At 39.9% G+C, this 20191-nt stretch overlaps 1 protein-coding gene across 6 annotated transcripts in view; it reads right to left on the minus strand.

Moving 5' to 3' along the window:
* Positions 1 to 12099: 12099 nt before the first annotated feature.
* stai (stathmin) overlaps positions 12100 to 20191 on the minus strand; it is a 115648-nt gene continuing 107556 nt past the window's right edge. For all 6 annotated transcript variants that reach the window (XM_053780548.2, XM_053780549.2, XM_070088732.1 and 3 more), the window contains 4 exons: positions 16799 to 16939; positions 16514 to 16654; positions 14545 to 14850; positions 12100 to 14292 (listed from right to left, as the gene is read on the minus strand). In XM_053780548.2, coding sequence (XP_053636523.1) covers positions 14212 to 14292; positions 14545 to 14850; positions 16514 to 16654; positions 16799 to 16939 — 669 coding nt within the window. In that variant the 3' untranslated portion in view covers positions 12100 to 14211. The remainder of the gene's footprint in view (positions 14293 to 14544; positions 14851 to 16513; positions 16655 to 16798; positions 16940 to 20191) is intronic.

The raw sequence follows: 20191 nt of genomic DNA on the forward strand, positions 1-20191 counted from the left end.
CATGGGGCTCAACAACAATTAACCATTTCAGACCACTAATTACCCAACAAAAGGCTGCAGTCAGAATGATAACAAATTCCTACTACAGGCAGCACACTCCACCAATATTCAAAACACTCAACCTACTCACCATACAAAACATCCATACTTATTACTGCACCTATTACATACATAGAACACTTAACTCTGATATTAACCCTCCCCTCAAACATCTCCTTGCCAACCTCAACAGAACACATGACCATAACACAAGGCACAGATCACTCTTTGATGTTCCTCGTGTCCATCTCACGCTATGCAAAAACTCAATGCACATAAAAGGCCCTAAAATCTGGAATTCATTACCTGTAAATATAAAAGAAACACTACCTGTTTATAAATTCAAGTCTCTTCTCAAAGATCACTTACTCACTCAAAACCAAATAAATACTGAATAACTGAACCTTATAAATTGTATATCCTAAATGTTACTCACAATTATATCACACAAATGTTAAACCTAGGACCCAATCTAACTTTGTTATTTTTTTAAATACACTATCTAACAGAATACTCCATTCTACTTAATGTACAGCAATGCATGCAACCATATGACCTGTCTTTGTAATACTCATTTGTGCTTTATTGTTATCTGTTTACAATGATGTTTTATCACTGATTTCATCATTGCTTAGTTAATCTTAAGTTAATTTTAAGCCAGCCCGTAATGCTATGCATATAAGTGGCTTTGGCATGCTGCTCTTACCTGTATTTTTTTGTACCTCTGTATGTATGCTAAAATTACTAAATAAATAAATAAATAAATAAATAAATAAGACCTAAGCAGAATGGCTTATTTTTTTTTTATCGGGATCCGTGGTAAATCTCTACTGAGAAAGCAAAGATAGTACTTGAAAGGCGTCCTCCTCGACAGAGAGGCGCAGTCTACGCAGGGATGCACTTGCACGATGAGTCTCGACTAGAATATGTAACTGATACAGGTATTTAGGACGTGTGGTACCATTACTTGGACCTGTTGTAACAAGTCTTTGTCACCAATACAAGAAAGGCTGAGAGCACTTAGAGTTGTGGCAGGTTTTCATCCCAAGTATGGTGCTAATGTTAAAATTGTGAAAATTATGTATTTTGCTTATGTTAGATCATTGGTTGATTATATCGTACCGCTACTTGCTTTTGTGTCAGACTGGAATCTTGGAGGGCTGGAAAAACTGCAGAACAAAGCAATGAGGATCATCCTAAATATGCGGAAAGAACTTGATATCCCAAGCGTCATAGATCTTGTCACTGAAAGAAATGTCCTCATTGGGGTCAATATGCTCAGGCAAGACCATTCAGCCCCTTGCACAGAAGCCCTCCAAACTTTCCTCAACACTGGTGAACACTCCTCCAGATAGATCGTAAAAATTGGGACTGATCTCCGCATGAACCAGATACATAATCTATGTCAAGTAAGGCAACAGCAGCACTTCCCCACTCCATGGGATTTTACCCCATTCCAAACCACTATCCCTCCCTTTCCCCTCAAAAAACTTCTTAAATCCCAACCAAAGCCTCACCTTGAAGCTAAGCAGGATGCCTTAAGCTGTATCGATGACTTAGTCACACAGTACACTCTCTCACAAATTATTTATGTTGATAGTTCTGTTCACCAATTCACTGGTGAAGGTGGTAGTGCTGTTATCATACAAATTGATGGCTCTAATGAAGAAATTGGAACACGCATCAGTTACTGAGCCTCTTCCCTTCAAACAGAACTGTTGCCATACTCCTTGTACTCAAATGCGTCCATGTATCTAAGGCTAACACTTTAAATGTAACTTATTCCATATCATCCATAAATGCTCTCAACTCCTTAAGTATAAACCTGGAGTTTACCTGGAGAGAGTTCCGGGGGTCAACGCCCCCGCGGCCCGGTCTGTGACCAGGCCTCCTGGTGGATCAGAGCCTGATCAACCAGGTTGTTATTGCTGGCTGCACGCAAACCAACGTACGAGCCACAGCCCGGCTGATCAGGAACCGACTTTAGGTGCTTGTCCAGTGCCAGCTTGAAGACTGCCAGGGGTCTGTTGGTAATCCCCCTTATGTATGCTGGGAGGCAGTTGAACAGTCTCAGGCCCCTGACAGTTACTGTATGGTCTCTTAACGTGCTAGTGACACCCCTACTTTTCATTGGGGGGATGTTGCATCGTCTGCCAAGTCTTTTGCTTTCGTAGTGAGTGATTTTCGTGTGCAAGTTCGGTACTAGTCCCTCTAGGATTTTCCAGGTGTATATAATCATGTATCTCTCCCGCCTGCATTCCAAGGAGTACAGGTTTAGGAACCTCAAGCGCTCCCAATAATTGAGGTGTTTTATCTCCGTTATGTGCGCCGTGAAAGTTCTCTGTACATTTTCTAGGTCAGCAATTTCACCTGCCTTGAAAGGTGCTGTTAGTGTGCAGCAATATTCCAGCCTAGATAGAACAAGTGACCTGAAGAGTGTCATCATGGGCTTGGCATCCCTCGTTTTGAAGGCTCTCATTATCCATCCTGTCATTTTTCTGTCAGATGCGATCGATACAATGTTATGGTCCTTGAAGGTGAGATCCTCCGACATGATCACTCCCAGGTCTTTGACGTTGGTGTTTCCCTCTATTTTGTGGCCAGAATTTGTTTTGTACTCTGATGAAGATTTAATTTCCTCGTGTTTACCATATCTGAGTAATTGAAATTTCTCATCGTTGAACTTCATATTGTTTTCTGCAGCCCACTGAAAGATTTGGTTGATGTCCGCCTGGAGCCTTGCAGTGTCTGCAATGGAAGACACTGTCATGCAGATTCGGGTGTCATCTGCAAAGGAAGACACGGTGCTGTGGCTGACATCCTTGTCTATGTCGGATATGAGGATGAGGAACAAGATGGGAGCGAGTACTGTGCCTTGTGGAACAGAGCTTTTCACCGTGCCTGCCTCGGACTTTACTCTGTTGACTACTACTCTCTGTGTTCTGTTAGTGAAGAAATTATAGATCCATCGACCGACTTTTCCTGTTATTCCTTTAGCACGCATTTTGTGCGCTATTACGCCATGGTCACACTTGTCGAAGGCTTTTGCAAAGTCTGTATATATTACATCTGCATTCTTTTTGTCTTCTAGTGCATCTAGGACCTTGTCGTAGTGATCCAATAGTTGAGACAGACAGGAGCGACCTGTTCTAAACCCATGTTGCCCTGGGTTGTGTAACTGATGGGTTTCTAGATGGGTGGTGATCTTGCTTCTTAGGACTCTTTCAAAGATTTTTATGATATGGGATGTTAGTGCTATCGGTCTGTAGTTCTTTGCTGTTGCTTTATTGCCCCCTTTGTGGAGTGGGGCTATGTCTGTTGTTTTTACTAACTGTGGGACGACCCCCATGTCCATGCTCCCTCTCCATAGGATGGTAAAGGCTCGTGATAGGGGCTTCTTGCAGTTCTTGATGAACACGGAGTTCCATGAATCTGGCCTTGGGGCAGAGTGCATGGGCATGTCATTTATCGCCTGTTCGAAGTCATTTGGCGTCAGGATAACATCAGATAGGCTTGTGTTAACCAAATTCTGTGGCTCTCTCATAAAAAATTCATTTTGATCTTCGACTCTCAGTCTGGTTAGTGGCTTGCTAAAAACTGAGTCATATTGGGACTTCAGTAGCTCACTCATTTCCTTGCTGTTATCTGTGTAGGACCCATCTTGTTTAAGTAGGGGCCCAATACTGGACGTTGTTCTCGACTTTGATTTGGCATAGGAGAAGAAATACTTTGGGTTTCTTTCGATTTCATTTATGGCTTTTAGTTCTTCCCGCGATTCCTGACTCCTATAAGATTCCTTTAGCTTAAGTTCGTTGCTTGCTATTTCTCTGACCAGTGTCTCCCTACGCATTTCAGATATATTGACCTCTTTTAGCCGCTCTGTTATTCTTTTCTGTCGCCTGTAAAGGGAGCGCCTGTCTCTTTCTATTTTACATCTACTCCTCCTTGTGCATACATCGAGTGCCACCAAGTTAATCTGTTCTAGGCATAAGTTGGGGTCTGTGTTGCTTAGTATATCTTCCCAGCTTATATCGGTTAGGACTTGGTTTACTTGGTCCCACTTTGTTTTTGTTATTGAAGTTGAATTTGATGAATGCTCCCTCGTGACTAATCTCATTATGTCGGTCTGGGGCTCCACGCATACATGTCTGAACCTCAATTATGTTGTGATCTGAGTATATTGTTTTTCATATGGTGACATTTCTTATCAGATCATCATTGTTAGTGAAGATGAGGTCTAGTGTATTCTCCAGTCTAGTAGGCTCTATTATTTGCTGGTTTAAATTGAATTTTGTGCAGAGATTTAAAAGCTCGTGTGAGTGTGAGTTTTCATCAGAGCTGCCTCCTGGTGTTATTACTGCAACAATATTTGCTATATTCCTCCATTTTAGGTGCCTTAAGTTGAAATCCCCCAGGAGCAAGATGTTGGGTGCAGGAGCTGGAAGATTTTCCAGACAGTGGTCAATTTTTAACAGCTGTTCCTGGAATTGCTGGGATGTTGCATCTGGAGGCTTGTAGACTACCACAATGACTAGGTTTTGGTTCTCGACCTTTACTGCTAAAACTTCCACAACATCATTTGAGGCATTAAGCAGTTCTGTGCAAACAAGTGACTCTGCAATGTACAGGCCAACCCCCCCCCCCTTTTGCCTGTTCACTCTGTCACATCTGTATAGGTTGTAACCTGGGATCCATATTTCGTTGTCCAAGTGATCCTTTATGTGGGTCTCAGTGAAAGCCGCGAACATTGCCTTTGCCTCACAAGCAGTCCACGGATGAAAGGTATTTTGTTGTTTGTTGCTGGCTTTAGAACCTGTATATTTGCAAAGAAGAATGTCATCGGACTGGTGGTATTGTTGGTACTGGGGGGGGATTTTTTTTGCATTAATATCTGTATCTGTTGGTTTGGAGTGGAGGCCATCGACTGTGGTTCCACTCCAGGAATGACTGGATTTGGTGTATGATTTCTGCCATTTCCTGCCAGTTTTTTTCCTTCCTGGCACTAAAAAACCTCTCCCTCTGGAGTGGCTGTGGCTACCCAGGTTTTCCCATGGCCTGGATGTTTTGTATCTTTTTGTCCCCTTTAGATGGTGTGCCTGGTTATAGCACAGTCTTTCCTGTACTGAAGAGGTACACATTTCAGGGTGAAAAAGCTTACAGGAAGGGAGTTTGCATTTTCCTGTTGTCATATGGGCACGGCATTTTCTAGGGTGGTCATAGTTGCACGTCCCGTCTGTTTTTCCAGATTTCCCATGTCTGGAGATACCAAGTGCATAGTATGTGCACAGGCTTGGTTTCCGTGTGCCTTGGGTTTCTGTGACTGTATTCCCTGTTGGTGCATGTTTCCCTGTCTTATTCCTATCCTCCCTAGCACCAACAATGGAGCTCCCACCAGTTGTTTTTGGTAATATATCCTCACTATTGCTATTGGAGTCCTCTTGTTTGCTATTTCCTGTGGTATTTCTAGTTTGTAATATTGGTTTTATCTTATCTTTGACTACACTTGTTTCCCCACTACGGCTCCTGTCCCCTATGAGGTCATTTATATGTATTCCTTCCTGCGTATAATTCCCGACTACCTGGACAAAATCTCCAGCTTCACCATTACTGTCTCCCAGGACAGCACCTCCAGCTTCACCATTACTGTCTCCCAGGACAGCACCTCCAGCTTCACCATTAGTCTCCCAGGACAGCGCTATCAGCCCCACATTTACTGACTACCAGGACATCACCTCCAGCCTTACAGTTTCTGACTACATGGCCAGTATCAAGGGCAGTACCATTCAACCCAGATTTTTTATGTTCCCATCTGTTGTAGAAAGCTTCCAGGTTTTCTGTGAAAGCAGCTTTGATGTTATTCTCTTTTAATACCCTTGTGATTTTAGTCCACAGATTTATCTCATTTGGGCATACCCAAAAACACTTCCCTGTTTTAATACTGCTTGTAGCTAGTTCTTAGATATCTGCACAAGGGGCATGACACCAATTTCCACAAAAATGGCAATTTATCAATGTGGAAGCCCGTTTGATTGACTGCAGACTACACAGAGCTTCATAATGATTTGAATGGTTGATTTACTGTAATTCTACTAGCAACCTCTTGAATACTCTGTTAATAACCTCCTTAAATGAAGCTCTAGCTATTTGTATTTCTATTTCTAACTGTACTTGTATATTGGACAGCTTACCGTGTACGTTCCTGATTTATATTTATTGTTTGTGTTTGATATGGGCGCCTACAACCCCATCCGTTTACAGTCTGCTTTATTGTCCAACGAATCCGTTTGAAACCAGTCAAGGGTTCGGACCAGTCGAGGGTTCGGACCAGTCGAGGGTTCGGAACCAGTCTTATCTGATCAGTGGGTCACTTATTTAAAACATACTGGTCGGTGATTTGGGCTAACACATGAAGGATCTACTTGAAATTATCTACCCGAGTAATATGTGATTTGATTGATACAAAAGTATAACTTGCGTGTTGAAGAACCGGTGATTGCTGGCAGCTCCTACAGTGACGAACGGTCGAGCCTCAACCCTTGTTTATCAATCCCTGTATCTAGCTTTTCTAGGTTTTTTTCGTCTCCACCACAATAAATGCTATTATCACTATAGTTGACTTGTGGAAATTTTGGTGGACGGACGCTTTTTCTGTAGTAATAATTGCTTCTCGTTGTGTATATTGCGACTGCTGGTAACTACAGGTTATATAAAATTCACAGTATACGTCTGGTATTTCAAGAAAAAAGAAACTAATGAAAGTCACTCCACTCCACTAAGTACCATTATAATACTGGTTAGTTGCTACTACAACACTGTATTCTGCTATTCACTGGTATCACTAGATTTTATGCGAGTACATTAGCAGGCCAGAAAGATTATTAAAACAGCTGACCACTGTGGTAAGTTTCTGGCACCTGCCTCTATAGGCTTATCACTTCATTTACAAATTCACCTGTTTTCAAATGACACTTTAGCCTTTATCATCCATATACTAGGGAGCCACTGTAGTATACACTATGTATACACAATGTTATCAGGGAGACTTTCTTTCCTCTGACAAAGAAAACTTCTATTATTATTATTTTGCACACGGCACTCAGGCCTATGATTCCCCTCTGGCAGTAAACTCTGCTAGGTACTGCAAATTAATTCACTGCTTCTTAGTATAACGTACTTTTCACATCCAACCCTTATTTTACTCCATATAATCCCTTAATTAATACATTTATATTCCCTCTTTTCCTGCCATAAATTATCCTTCAACATTATTGCTACTCCTTTAGCTCTAATTCTATTTGAAATCCCTGACCTAATCCTGTTTATTTCTCCCCACTGAAACTCTCCCACCCCTTTCAGCCAGGACATCCAACTTCTTATTTACAACATCCACAATCTTATGATCAATATTTTGGCTACTTAAATTTGAAGAACCACATGATAAGCATGGGTAATATATTATGCATAGACAGTAAATGTCTATGCAAATTCATTACATATGCATAACAAATAAATTGTTATTCAGTCATACCTGGAGGACGTTCCGGGGATCACTGCCTCTGCAGCTCAATCCATAACCAAGTCTCCCAGTGGATCAGGACATGATCAATCAGGCTGTTACTGCTGGCCACAGGAAAATGTATGAACCACAGCCCGACTGTCTTGAAGACAGCCAGGGGGTCTATTGGTAATCCCCACTATGTATACTGGGAGGCAGTTGAACAGGCTTGGGCCCTTGACACTTAATGTACTCATGGCACCCCTGCTTTTCATTGGGAGGATGTTGCACCGAATCTTTTTGCTTACGTAGGGAGTGATTATTTTATGCAGATTTGGGACTAGTTGCTATATAATGAAAATGAAGCACTTAACCTACAAGGATTATACAGCACAGCCTAGTTCCTATAGGACTTCCCAAGTGTATATTATGATGTATCGTTTTCGCCTGCGTGCTCCATGGCCTGGTGGCTAAAGCTCTCGCTTCACACGATGAGGGTCTGGGTTCAGTTCCCAGCGAGGGTAGAAACATTGGGTGTGTTTCTTTACACTGGTTGGCTGTTCCCCATCGGTAAAATGGGTACCTGGACGTTAGTAGACAGGTGTTGGTCACATCCTGGGACAAAACTGACCTAATTTACCCGAAATGCTCTGCATAAGTAGCTTTCTACGTAGTAGTATGTCATTGATGTTAGCTAGGACTGTATACCCTGTACATGTACTTGTGGAAATAAAGATATGTATTATTATATTAAGAGTACAGATCAAGGGACTTCAACCTTTCAAAGCAATTGAAGTGCTTTATTGTACTTGTTCAAACGTTTAAGTCAGTTTTCAGGCTTTATCGTTCGTGTTCAGTACCAGTCCCTTAAGTCTCCAGTAGTCTACCACCAAACTAATAAAGTTTCTACGATATATCTTCTCCACGCAGGCTCTGTGAATTTGAATCTGAAGCAAAGTTCAGATTTTGCCTACATCCCAGAAGCCATTATTATTCTTAGGTTTGGAGAACTTTTTTCTTCTAATACATAGTGAGAGTAAAAGAATCTTTAGAATTTGCTATTTTTATTGGTCTAATATTCAAAAAGACAGTGTGCTTGCTTTGCAGTCTTCTAGCACCACCTACACTACCAGATAGTCACCCCTAATTCCTGCCTCCAGAATATAAATTCTGACATTTTACACCAGGGACACCAAAGTTGAAAAGTGAGGTGGGAAAAGTACGTTATTTATTTGCGAGGTGCTCAGTACTGCTAGATAGCATCAGTCTTCGTACCTCTTCACTTATCACTCATTGTGTTCATGTCCCTCAAGGGAGATTCCTCAATGCCAGCAAGTTGTCTTAATCTAAGAAATTTTACTTGTGTTCCCCTTCCCTAGATCGAAGCCTAATGCCCCCCCTTCCCCCCCCTCCATGCTGAATGACTCCCATGAATGCAATACCACTAAAAAATATAAATAAGCATTTACCCATATCCAGTCTGATGGTTGTTCTTGCATAAGTGCTGTCCAGCTAGGATATGGTGAAAAATTGCCTATACAATTGCAAAATCCTGGTCGTTAGTCTGTATACGTAGTTTTAACCATATCATATGTTAACAGCTATCCTCCCTCAAGTCACCATCCTGTAGCTAGTAGTCCAGTCCACCTTTATCTGGATCATTCCTGCTATGCTCACTGGAACAATGTTGCAAGTAAATTGATGTATAGTACCGGATAGCGTCGCCTGCCTCGTCTAGCGATTCCAGGTTCGTTAACCATCCAGCATTCCTGGATGCTCTTTCCGCGGGACGCCTTTATGATTACACCCCATCACCATTATGCAGCATTGCTACTGCATTTTTTGGACAACAGCAAGAAACCATGAGAATTTCCCCTAATGGGAGGTGCCTTGATGCAGTTATGGGGCTGATACAAAAAACTGGGCATGTCCTTCCCTTTCTTGGATCAAACCTTAATGTCTTATGCCCTGGATGCTGACCCCTAAGGGTTTATGCTTTCCCATTTTTTTTCCTACAATACAGCTCCTTGAACACTGTTGTGGTCCAGTCTATAAAATACATTACAATAAAAATTAAGTGCTAAACCCAAGTCATAATACAAAGCTCAGTTTAGGCAGATATTGGAGAGGCAGTAAATCAGTATGGGTTACACTTTACAAGTACAAAGCAGTAAAAATTCTGGGTAGAAAAAATGAGACTTATTGGCAGACAGGAGACACTGCTACCTTGAATGGAAAGCCAAGTTGTCATGCTAATGGTTACTGTTCAGCAGCAACAACAATGGTGCCTGCAATACCTCCGAATAGCACAGGCCAAACTGCAAAAGTTTGTGCGCAAATTCATTCCATGGTTATAGGTTAAGTACTGAACCCTGAGAGTTGTAGTGCTGCAGAAAGATGTTGAAAGTAGAAATGGGGCAGGGGGTGTGCATGTTCCCAATCAAGTAAGGTAGACCCCAATTGTCTAGTAATAAGGCAAGTGTTAAACCTGAAAAGGTTATATAACAGTTCAAGGAGGAATGTGTGAAGGCTAGGAGAGGGGCTGGGGGTACAAAGGTAGGGTAGAGTGCAAGAATTAACTTTTAAATCAAAGGCGGTGCAAAAAAGTTTGTTTCCGTTAAAATAATCAGGCTATATCCACGGTGGACCTTCAGCGAGAGAATCAGTGTTGGGGGCATTGCAGAAATCTGAAATTAATCCTGCCGACACTCAGGACAATGTTAAGGTACGAGAGACCCAATCAACACGGAAGTGCTAGGCATTTCTCCATATGGCATCAGAGAAAGATGAGCACATCCAATATGCAAGTGGGAGTGTGTAAGCTCCAAATCAACAGCAGTGGGAAGACAGCCCAAAAGCTAAATGTGATTCGATAGAAAATTTGCAGTCCAACTCTGGATAATATTGCTAATAGTTATATTGCTTGGAGATAACTAAAAAAACGTGTTAAAGGAACACCCACAGGAAACTGAAGCAAGAATAGATGCCCGAGCAGCATTCTGCTGGTTTGTCGCCTTTAACCCCATAAACGTATATCTACGTCCAATTTTACATGCTTTGAAATGGAGAAAATCAATGTTGGAGTGCTACGCACGTCAACGTAGATCTACGTTTCAACAATTTAAGGGTTAACATACAAGAGTCCAGTACCCTGCAAAATTAGTTTATTTAAAAGAGACCAGTTATACAAGAGGGACAATGGGACATGTAATATCTGGATAACCTATAAGGCTCCCTGGGAGTGAAAGCAATTGTGAATATAGTGAAAATCTAGAAAGTGTGCAGATAAAAAAAATTGTTTTATACCTATCACCTTAAAAGGTATTTACAACCATTAGTGTACACAGTAACAGCAACTTAAGAATGGAAATGGTCGGTAAAGAGTTAACACGAAGTTTTAAGTGGCAAGTGAGCCTTAGGGTCAATGGCTATGTAGTAAGAGCAATTCAAAATACAACCCAATCATTTCAAAGGCTAAAAAATCTCCATTATTAAGGCTGAAAAATAAAATTGCCATTCCTAGTCAGTATTCGCGTTAATATAATTGAAGCGCTAAACATAAGTCTAGGTATATCATGAAGATAATAAAAAGGCACTAAACCTACAAGGGTCATATACATTATGAAGAGAAAATTCAGGACAGGACTCAGAGCCACAAAATTAGACTGGGGGACTGAAGATAAAAAATAAATATACCCAACCTCAAGCTGGTACTTCCCCTACAGTAGCACTGCTTTCCTACATGAAAACTACCAGTCAAATAAAGCACTAAACCAATGAGGGTCATGCAGGAAAACTATGAACGAGCTTGATAACGATGAAAATTGGAGGGGAGGGGGGGGGATGCATGGTCGTTGGAATTTTTCAGAGGCACTCAAGTTAGGAGATAGTCTTGTGACAAAAGCTAATGTGAAAGTTCCCCTAAATGCAACAGGTGTTAAGTCTACCAAGAGACTGGTTTCATCAATAACAGCTTAACAGAGAACACCACTGCTAGATCCTAAATGGCCAAACTAATCTAGGTAACTAGAGAAGGGGCAGATCCTAGCAACAGAGGCCCTGAAAATTTCACGATGTAAATAGTCTAAACTGAAAGTTAATTACCTTGCACACCAAAATGACCACTATGCATCCACCTGAAGAGGCAACACTGAAGATGACAACAGGATCTAGAGTATAAAGCACATTGAGGGAAGAAAGGGGAAGTGGGAAGAGAAGCAATGTAGATGATAGTGCACAAAAGTATATGCACAAATAAGCTTCCCCTGTATTCTACAGCTCCAGCTTAATCAGGAAGAAACAAAGTATACAGGCAACTTATGTATGTCCAGCCCATACAGTAATCATTCCAGGAGAGACTACAGTGAACTAGTTTCTACTGCAAACTTTAATTGTTCCAGCCATATTAAGTTAAGCGCAATAACATAATCCCAAACAATTTCCTTGCATTATTGAGTCTACAAAATTAAGATAAGGCACAATTCAATACAAACCCTTAGAAACTAAAATTACTCATGAAAACAGTTACAGCTTTAATGTGCAATCAAGGAAATTAAAACTAATAATTTGGACTACCATTTATTAAGCACTATGTGGAATGTACTGCAAATGCACAAACACAGATACAAACACTGGTATGCAAAAATAGACATTCAATTAAAGTCACAGCAAAATCAAATGGCACTTTATTTAAAAAGAGGCAAATGTCAAAATGCAAAAATTAGCCTTAATCCATATTAGCTTTTCCACATTCACAAGTGCCTTTTATATGCTTTGCTACAAGATCCTTATGTAAATTATCCCTAAGCTAAAACAAACACCAAAACAAAATCAAATTTAATATGTGCAGGGAGCAATATCTGCACACAAGTGATATTATAGTTCAAACTTCAATCTCTTCAGCAGTCCCTTAAGGATATCTAAACAGATGCCTCCAATTTCAGGACAAGATTGCCTGTAATCCTTTAGCTGAAGAATCGAGCACAACTTTTCACAAAATGTTATCCATTTGCAAAAATTATAGGAAAACTGGAAAAACTCAAATCAAAATATTAAGCAAATGCAGTGGAGAACTTTGAAATTTCTTGACATTAATTGTTTAAGAGTACTATGATCATGGTATTTTCCTGGGTTATGGGATTAAAAAAAAACTTGGGCACAGAAATCTTCTGTACAAAGAACCTAGAAGCTCAAAGGGCTCCCAGTCAGACTTTTCAAAAAATTATTTATGGTACTACTGTGTGGCAATGAATATGAAAATTCCATAAAATACCTAGCATTACTCTGTAGATGCTTAGCCATTAATAGAAGTTCATACTGACCAAGTCAAAACTTATTTCTTGAACCTAAAGTAACTGAATAAAAAAAATAGTTATAATTTCTGTATAATTTATTTTGGCAAGTAACAAAGGATTTCTTTTTAGAACACTAGTACTCAAATAAGTATACATAAGTGGTGCTGTAACTAATTAAACTTTTGCTACATACATTCCGTATAGAAAAAATTCAAAGTAAAGGGTTGCTAAAGCATTCAAATTTGATTCATTTGAACTAATTAAAAAAATCTCTTTACATAATGTACAAAGATGAAAACCAAAATCTGTATTCCTAATGATACAAGGCAGTCTGAGAATACAGATTTCAATTTCAATCTAGGCTAGAAAAATCCTTAAACTAAAGACAGATCACAAGACTTATATTAAATGTTTAATTGAGAATATCACTGGATATTAGAAACAGTTGGAAAGTCAAGGACACTGATGTACAGTAATTTGACTATTGCAAGAGGCGCTAAGAATGTGATTGCCGCAAAACACGAGACAGCAGAAGGCAGTGTGGACAGGGTTTGGGAAGAAGTATATTGGGGGGTAAGGGTTGGGGGAGGGAGTATCTCTTATCCTGGGGCAACTACTTCAATTGTTATGGGGCTTAATTAACAGAACACCTCCATTCACCATATTCACCCACTCATCCAGCACCCTAAACACATTATGAATCATGAATTATATTTTCTACATTAATGCCTACTTCTGTTTGTCAGTGCACTGTCAAAATTATCAAACCTGTGACAGACACTTCCAAAATTATAAAATTGGCAGTAAGAGGCATTATCTAAATATTCATTAACCTTAACATTACCTATCACGCTTGACCCTGCAGTAGATATCAAGACATGTTCAAGCTGAGCACAGGCATCATGTACAAGCTAACATCACTGCATGTGGCATAGCAGATTCATTAGGAATCTACTTTAGAAGGCAAATTAGATATGGGACGATTAGCTTCAAGGTGAACATCAAATCTGCGAGAAATCTGAAGACAACACTAACCACCATTCTCCCAGAGGGCGAGACTTGAGGTTTAAAATTGCTACACTTCAGAGCAATGGACGAGAGGGCAGGAGGGGTGGGGGTGGGGGGAGAAGGGGGATTTCCCAGTATCTACACAAAATAGGCAACACTAGGATTGTGAATGGATGGGCAGGGACAATAATGGTATAATCGGCCAAAGCTCAACTTTCTCAAGGCAAAATGCCTTCAGCCTGAAAATGAGACTGATCCCACTAGGATGTTAATTATGTTGCTTATTAGCTCTTTGGTGAATGATTATTAGTAGTAGCCTAGTGGGTTCCTTGAGCCGAATGGGTGGGTGGGAGGGTTGGAGAGGTATTGAAACACTTAACCAGACGAGGCAGTTTCATGCTTCTCAGCAGCCATAAGTCGCTCCTTATTAGCACGAACCAGTTCAGCTCTACGATCCTGTGGAAATAAATCAAATAATTAAAAATTGGACTGTTCAATTAATCAAATTATGAAAATAAAAAAAAAAATAAAAAATTAACAAAAATAACCCAAACATAGGAGAGAAACAGCTTACGACGACATTTTGGTCTGACTTTGACCATTTAGAAAATCACACTAACTTCATAAAAACAAAGTTGAAAATGGAAGAAAAAAAAAAAAATGCCTTCATGAAGTTTATACTGCTAAATTATGCTCCTCTCTACTCACGCTCTCTTCCTTAGCCTTTTTTGCCTTTTCTGCTAGCTCCAAACGGTTCTTGTCTGCAATCTCCAATTTCTGCTCCAACTTTTCCGCAGTCTTCTTTTTTAGCTCTTCCTCTTCCTTAGTACGGTTTTCTTGAGCTTGTTCTAATTTTACTGAAATTGTCTTTGTTATTTCTTGCCTTTTTGCCTCTTTCTCCTCGGAAATTTTCCGCAATCTCTCTTCTTTGGCAGCAATGTCTTGCTCTCTCTGCTTCAGAACTTCTTCCTTTTTCTTAGATACAAGCTCTTGGGCTTCACTAATTTTATTAGACTGCCATAAATGGAACCAAAATAACAACTAAAACAAAAGTAAACTTAGAATAAACTAGTAAAATTTTTGAAAATTATGCAACTAAAAACTTTCTGGAATATGTAATACCTCAGAGGTACAGCAACACTGCAAATTTTATTATTTAGAATTTTCAAATAAAGATACTTATTTGCATACTGCAGTACTAAATGTCACACTGAAGTAATCTTTCCTGTCAACATATGACTGATAAAAGCTTTAAAGACACTGGAGAGAACATGGAAAAAAATGCAATCTAATCCATTTCTTTTTATTATTAAAGCAACATTGAGGCAAGATTTGTTCAAATACTAAGTTTATGATGATTTTGTTCAGGTATTCAACTACTTTAATGAAAAGATGTTAAGTAAATGTGGTATTTGTACTAGTGAAAACCTGCCACCAAGGCAAAGTCTACAGCATCCATCCACTTATAGCCAGGGCACCAACACACAATAGTTAGTCTACAATGAACCAAGAACCAATTGAGCGAGCAATCATGACAAGAACAGCAAACAGGACTTTGTAATCACACACACAGTCCCAGCAAAGACAATACCTCTAATTTCTGGCTCGTTTGAATGATTTTCTAGATGGGATCAAGTCAAATCTGTTTGGGCAAGTTGCAACTGGTCAGGCAAGTGGTTTAACCCCAGCAAATGCAAGGTCATGAAGACTGGTGAAGAGGCCAAAGGACTGGACATGACTGACAGGTCAGACTTCAAAGAGAAGGACCTAAGGGTGAGCAGTGCCTAATATATCAGGGGATAATGTCAATCTAATTTCTGCAACCAATGCTGCTCTGGCATATATAGGTTTGCCCTTCAGCAATCTAAAAATAAAGCATTCTGGGCTCTACAACACCTGTCAGGCCCATAATGGAGCATGCACCTGAGGAAGCATGTTAAACTGGATGAAGTGGGGAAGTATGTAACATGGCTTGTTCTTGAGTTGAGGGACACTAATTACAGGATGCTAACTGAATTTAATCTAATCTAACAATACTGGAGGATAGACAAACCCATGGGTAGACATGGTAACCTACCTTACTGTCAGCATTAATACCTTTCATTTAATACTTTGGCAACATCACAATATCTTGTTACAGCAAATATCTTAATCTACAACTTACAGCACAGCTTTTGTAATCAAGAATTTCACACATGACTGACCACCATTAACATACTGACCACTATTTCCACATTCAGCACATTACACATCCTCTAGCAAGCCTTGCAAGTTTGCAATACTACTACACTGCTCCACTAATTCAAGTCTCTTCTTTCTTATGTCAATGATAAGGCCCTTGGAGGGCAAAACAATTAAGATACCCAGGTGTTGCTCATGTTAGGAACATATTTTACTGCACCTACCATAGGCAAACCAGCAAAATTGATTATATTTGAAGATTACCTCCATAAACATCTGGACAGAATGAGCTAAAAGTCAAACAAGCCAAAGTCACTCAATAAAAATGTCAAGCATAGTATTAAAGTATTAGTTTACACAATGTGTACATTAGTAATACTGCAGTATACAATGTTCATATAAATTTCAACAGAACAAATAACAGCAATGAATTAATCTTCAAGAAGTTATTTTAGCTAAATTGCCATGGTTTAATTTAAACAAACTTTTCACATACGTGTTCACGAAGGGTTTCTAGCTTCTTCATGATCTCTGTCTCTCGTTTTGCTTCTGCAACCACCAGTTTAGCCTGAATCCTCTCCTCTAGCTGTCTAATAGCCTCCTCATGACCTAGGCGAACCTTCTGGGCATATTCCTCCTGAAAAATTTAAATAATTTAAGGGGAGAAAAAATATTTAAGCACTACTTAAACTATTTTCACTACAATAATAGAAAATGATACAATGTATACAATTATTTAGTCAGTAATACATCTAAAAGTATATTGCCATTCAACACTAACATGATCTTTCAGCTTCTCCAACATCTTTCCCATGTTCTCATTTCTATTTTCTTCAGCAGAGCGCAGCTTGTCTTCAATAGTTTGGCGCAGCTCATTTGTCTGAATTTCTAACTGCTTACGCACACTATCCACATTGTTAAGCTGAAATAGATTAATTAGTATGGAATTAATTGGGAAGCTCTAACCCCAGAAGGTTTAAAGTCTTTAGAATAATGAAATTACTTTAACCCCTTGGGGGTCAGCAGGTCCTCTCAGAGACTTGTTCTCAGGGTCGGCCAAATTTAAAAAAAAAAAAAAAATTCTTATGAAAAGATAGAGAATCTTTTCCCAATCATAATGACACCAAAAGTATGAAATTTGATGGAAAACTTACGGAATTATGCTCTCGCGAAGTTAGCGGTCTCAATGATCTTTATGCATCGGCAATTTTGCCCAATTTGAGCCCTATTTTCGGCCAATTCCAGTGTACTAGTCGACAAAAATCATAACTATTTTGCTAGAACTCCATTTTTTCTATCGAATGAGCACAAGAAACCACCCATTTACCAATTTCAACTATCCAATGAAGTGGTCAGAATTTAGCAATTTTGCCAATTTCACACAAATTTCAAAAGATGTCAATTTCCGAATAGGGTCCAGAATAAACAAGAGACATTCCTGGCATTACAATAACAAGTTCTCTGTTCATTAGTCACATCCCCAGGCCCCTCTTATATTTCTTTGGCTTTCCACTTTGAATTTTTATTCTTACAAAAAAAATAAGATTTACTGTTATGCAGATTACTGCATTAGTGTAGAAATAGTATAAATAATATCAGCACACTTGTGAAAAGAATATTAGACTCACCAGTTGATGTGTATTGGACGCTTGGCATGATTTGTTTACTTTTGAACTTTGGTAAAAATTGAACATTTCTGCTAATTTGAGCTCAATTTCAAGGTACTTTTCATTGTAAAACCAGTCACAATCATCACAATTTCTGTAATATGTCTTCCATTCTATAAAATGAGACCAGGAAAACTAGAATACAACAATAAATACCAATTAATCCCAAAACACGGTCATTTTTTTTTCTCATTACGCACTGCTGCAGGATTTTTTTTTATACTGTGCACACTACCATATAGACCCATTCTTTCATATGGAGGCCTACCAGCTTTCTCACTAGATTTGAGGGCCCTAGAATTTAGGCGCTAGTACGTCAAAAACCCTGGGTCGTAAGCCGTACTAGTACGTCTGAAACCCCCAAAGGGTTAAACCAGGTACTGGAGGGCTTCCCCACGTTATACCACTTATCTAATACAGCCGTTTTCAATTACAACTACAGTGGACCCCCGCATAACGATATTGATCCGTTCCTGAGAGCTCATTGTTATGCGAATGAATTTTCCCCACGAGAAATAATGGAAATCAAATTAATCCGTGCAAGACACCCCAACGTATGAAAAAAAAAATTTGCCACATGAAATATTAATTTTAATACACACAAACTGAAAAAGGCATGCACAATTACATGACACTTACCTTCATTGAAGATCTGGTGATGATTGATGGGATGGGAGGAGGAGAGTGTCTTAGTGTTTAGAAGGGGAATCCCCTTCCATTAAGACTTGAGGTGTCAAGTCCTTTTCTGGGGTTACTTCCCTTCTTTTAATGCCACTAGGACCAGCTTCAGAGTCACTGGACTTCTGTCGCACAACATATCTGTCCATAGTGGCCTGTACCTCTCGTTCCTTTATGACTTCCGTAAAGTGTTTCACAACATTGTCAGTGTAATAGTCACCAGCATGGCTTGCAATAGCTGTGTGAGGGTGATTTTCATCCATAAAGGTTTGCACTTTCAGCAACATTGCACAGATTTCCTTAATCTTTGTAGTAGGCAACTTCTTCAATTTCTCTCCCCTCCTCCGAACCAGTTTCCTCAGGTCTGGCCTCTTGCTGTTGAAGTTGATCTAGCAGCTCATCAGTGGTTAGTTCTTCATTGTCCTCCTCCACCAACTCTTCCACATCATCCCCACTAACCTCCAACCCCAAGGACTTTCCCAATGCCACAATGGATTCCTCAACTAGCATACTCCTCTCAGGGTTAGCCTGAAACCCTTCAAAATCCCTTTGGTCTACACATTCTGGCCACAGTTTCTTCCAAGCAGAGTTCAAAGTCCTCTTAGTCACTCCCTCCCAAGCCTTACCTATAAGGTTTACACAATTGAGGATATTAAAGTGATCTCTCCAAAATTCTCTTAAAGTCAATTGAGTTTCTGAGGTCACTACAAAGCACCTTTCAAACAGCTTTTGTGTACAGTTTTTTGAAGTTTGCAATAACCTGCTGGTCCATGGGCTGCAGGAGAGGAGTGGTATTAGGAGGCAAAAACTTCACCTTAATGAAGCTCATGTCCCCATAAAGTCGCTCTGCCACGTCTGTAGGATGACCAGGGGCATTGTCTAACACCAGGAGGCACTTAAGGTCTAATTTCTTTTCGGTTAGGTAATCTTTCATATTGGGGGCAAATGCATGGTGTAACCAGTCATAGAAAAAGTCCCTAGTGACCCATGCCTTACTGTTTGCCCTCCACAGCATACACAAATTAGCCTTGAGGATATTCTTTTGCCTGAACGCTTTGGGAGTTTGAGTGATACACTAATAAAGGCTTCACTTTGCAATCACCACTAGCAATGGAACACATCAACAGAGTAAGCCTGTCTTTCATAGGCTTATGTCCTGGGAGTGCCTTTTCCTCCTGAGTAATGTAGGTCCTGCTTGGCATTTTCTTCCAAAACAGGCCTGTTTCATCACAATTAAACACTTGTTCAGGTTTCAGTCCTTCACTGTCTATGTACTCCTTGAATTCCTGCACATATTTTTCAGCTGCTTTGTGGTCCGAACTGGCAGCCTCACCATGCCTTATCACACTATGTATGCCACTACGCTTCTTAAATCTCTCAAACCAACCTTTGCTGGCCTTAAATTCACTCACATCACTAGTTGCAGGCATTTTTTTAATTAAATCCTCATGCAACTTCCTAGCCTTTTCACTTATGATCACTTGAGAGATGCTATCTCCTGCTATCTGTTTTTCATTTATCCATACCAATAAGAGTCTCTCAACATCTTCCATCACTTGCGATCTCTGTTTCGAAAACACAGTTGAACCTTTGGCAAGAACAGCTTCCTTGATTGCCGTTTTGTTGCCCACAATAGTAGCGATGGTTGATTGGGGTTTATTATACAACCTGGCCAGCTCGGAGACATGCACTCCACTTTCATACTTATCAATGATCTCTTTCTTCATCTCTATAGTAATTCTCACCCTTATTGCTGTACGGTTGGCACTAGAAGCTTTCTTGGGGCCCATGGTCACTTATTTTGCAGATAAAATCTGCAAAAACACTGT

This window comes from Cherax quadricarinatus, chromosome 26 (assembly GCF_038502225.1).
Source record: "Cherax quadricarinatus isolate ZL_2023a chromosome 26, ASM3850222v1, whole genome shotgun sequence".
NCBI lineage: Eukaryota > Metazoa > Arthropoda > Malacostraca > Decapoda > Parastacidae > Cherax > Cherax quadricarinatus.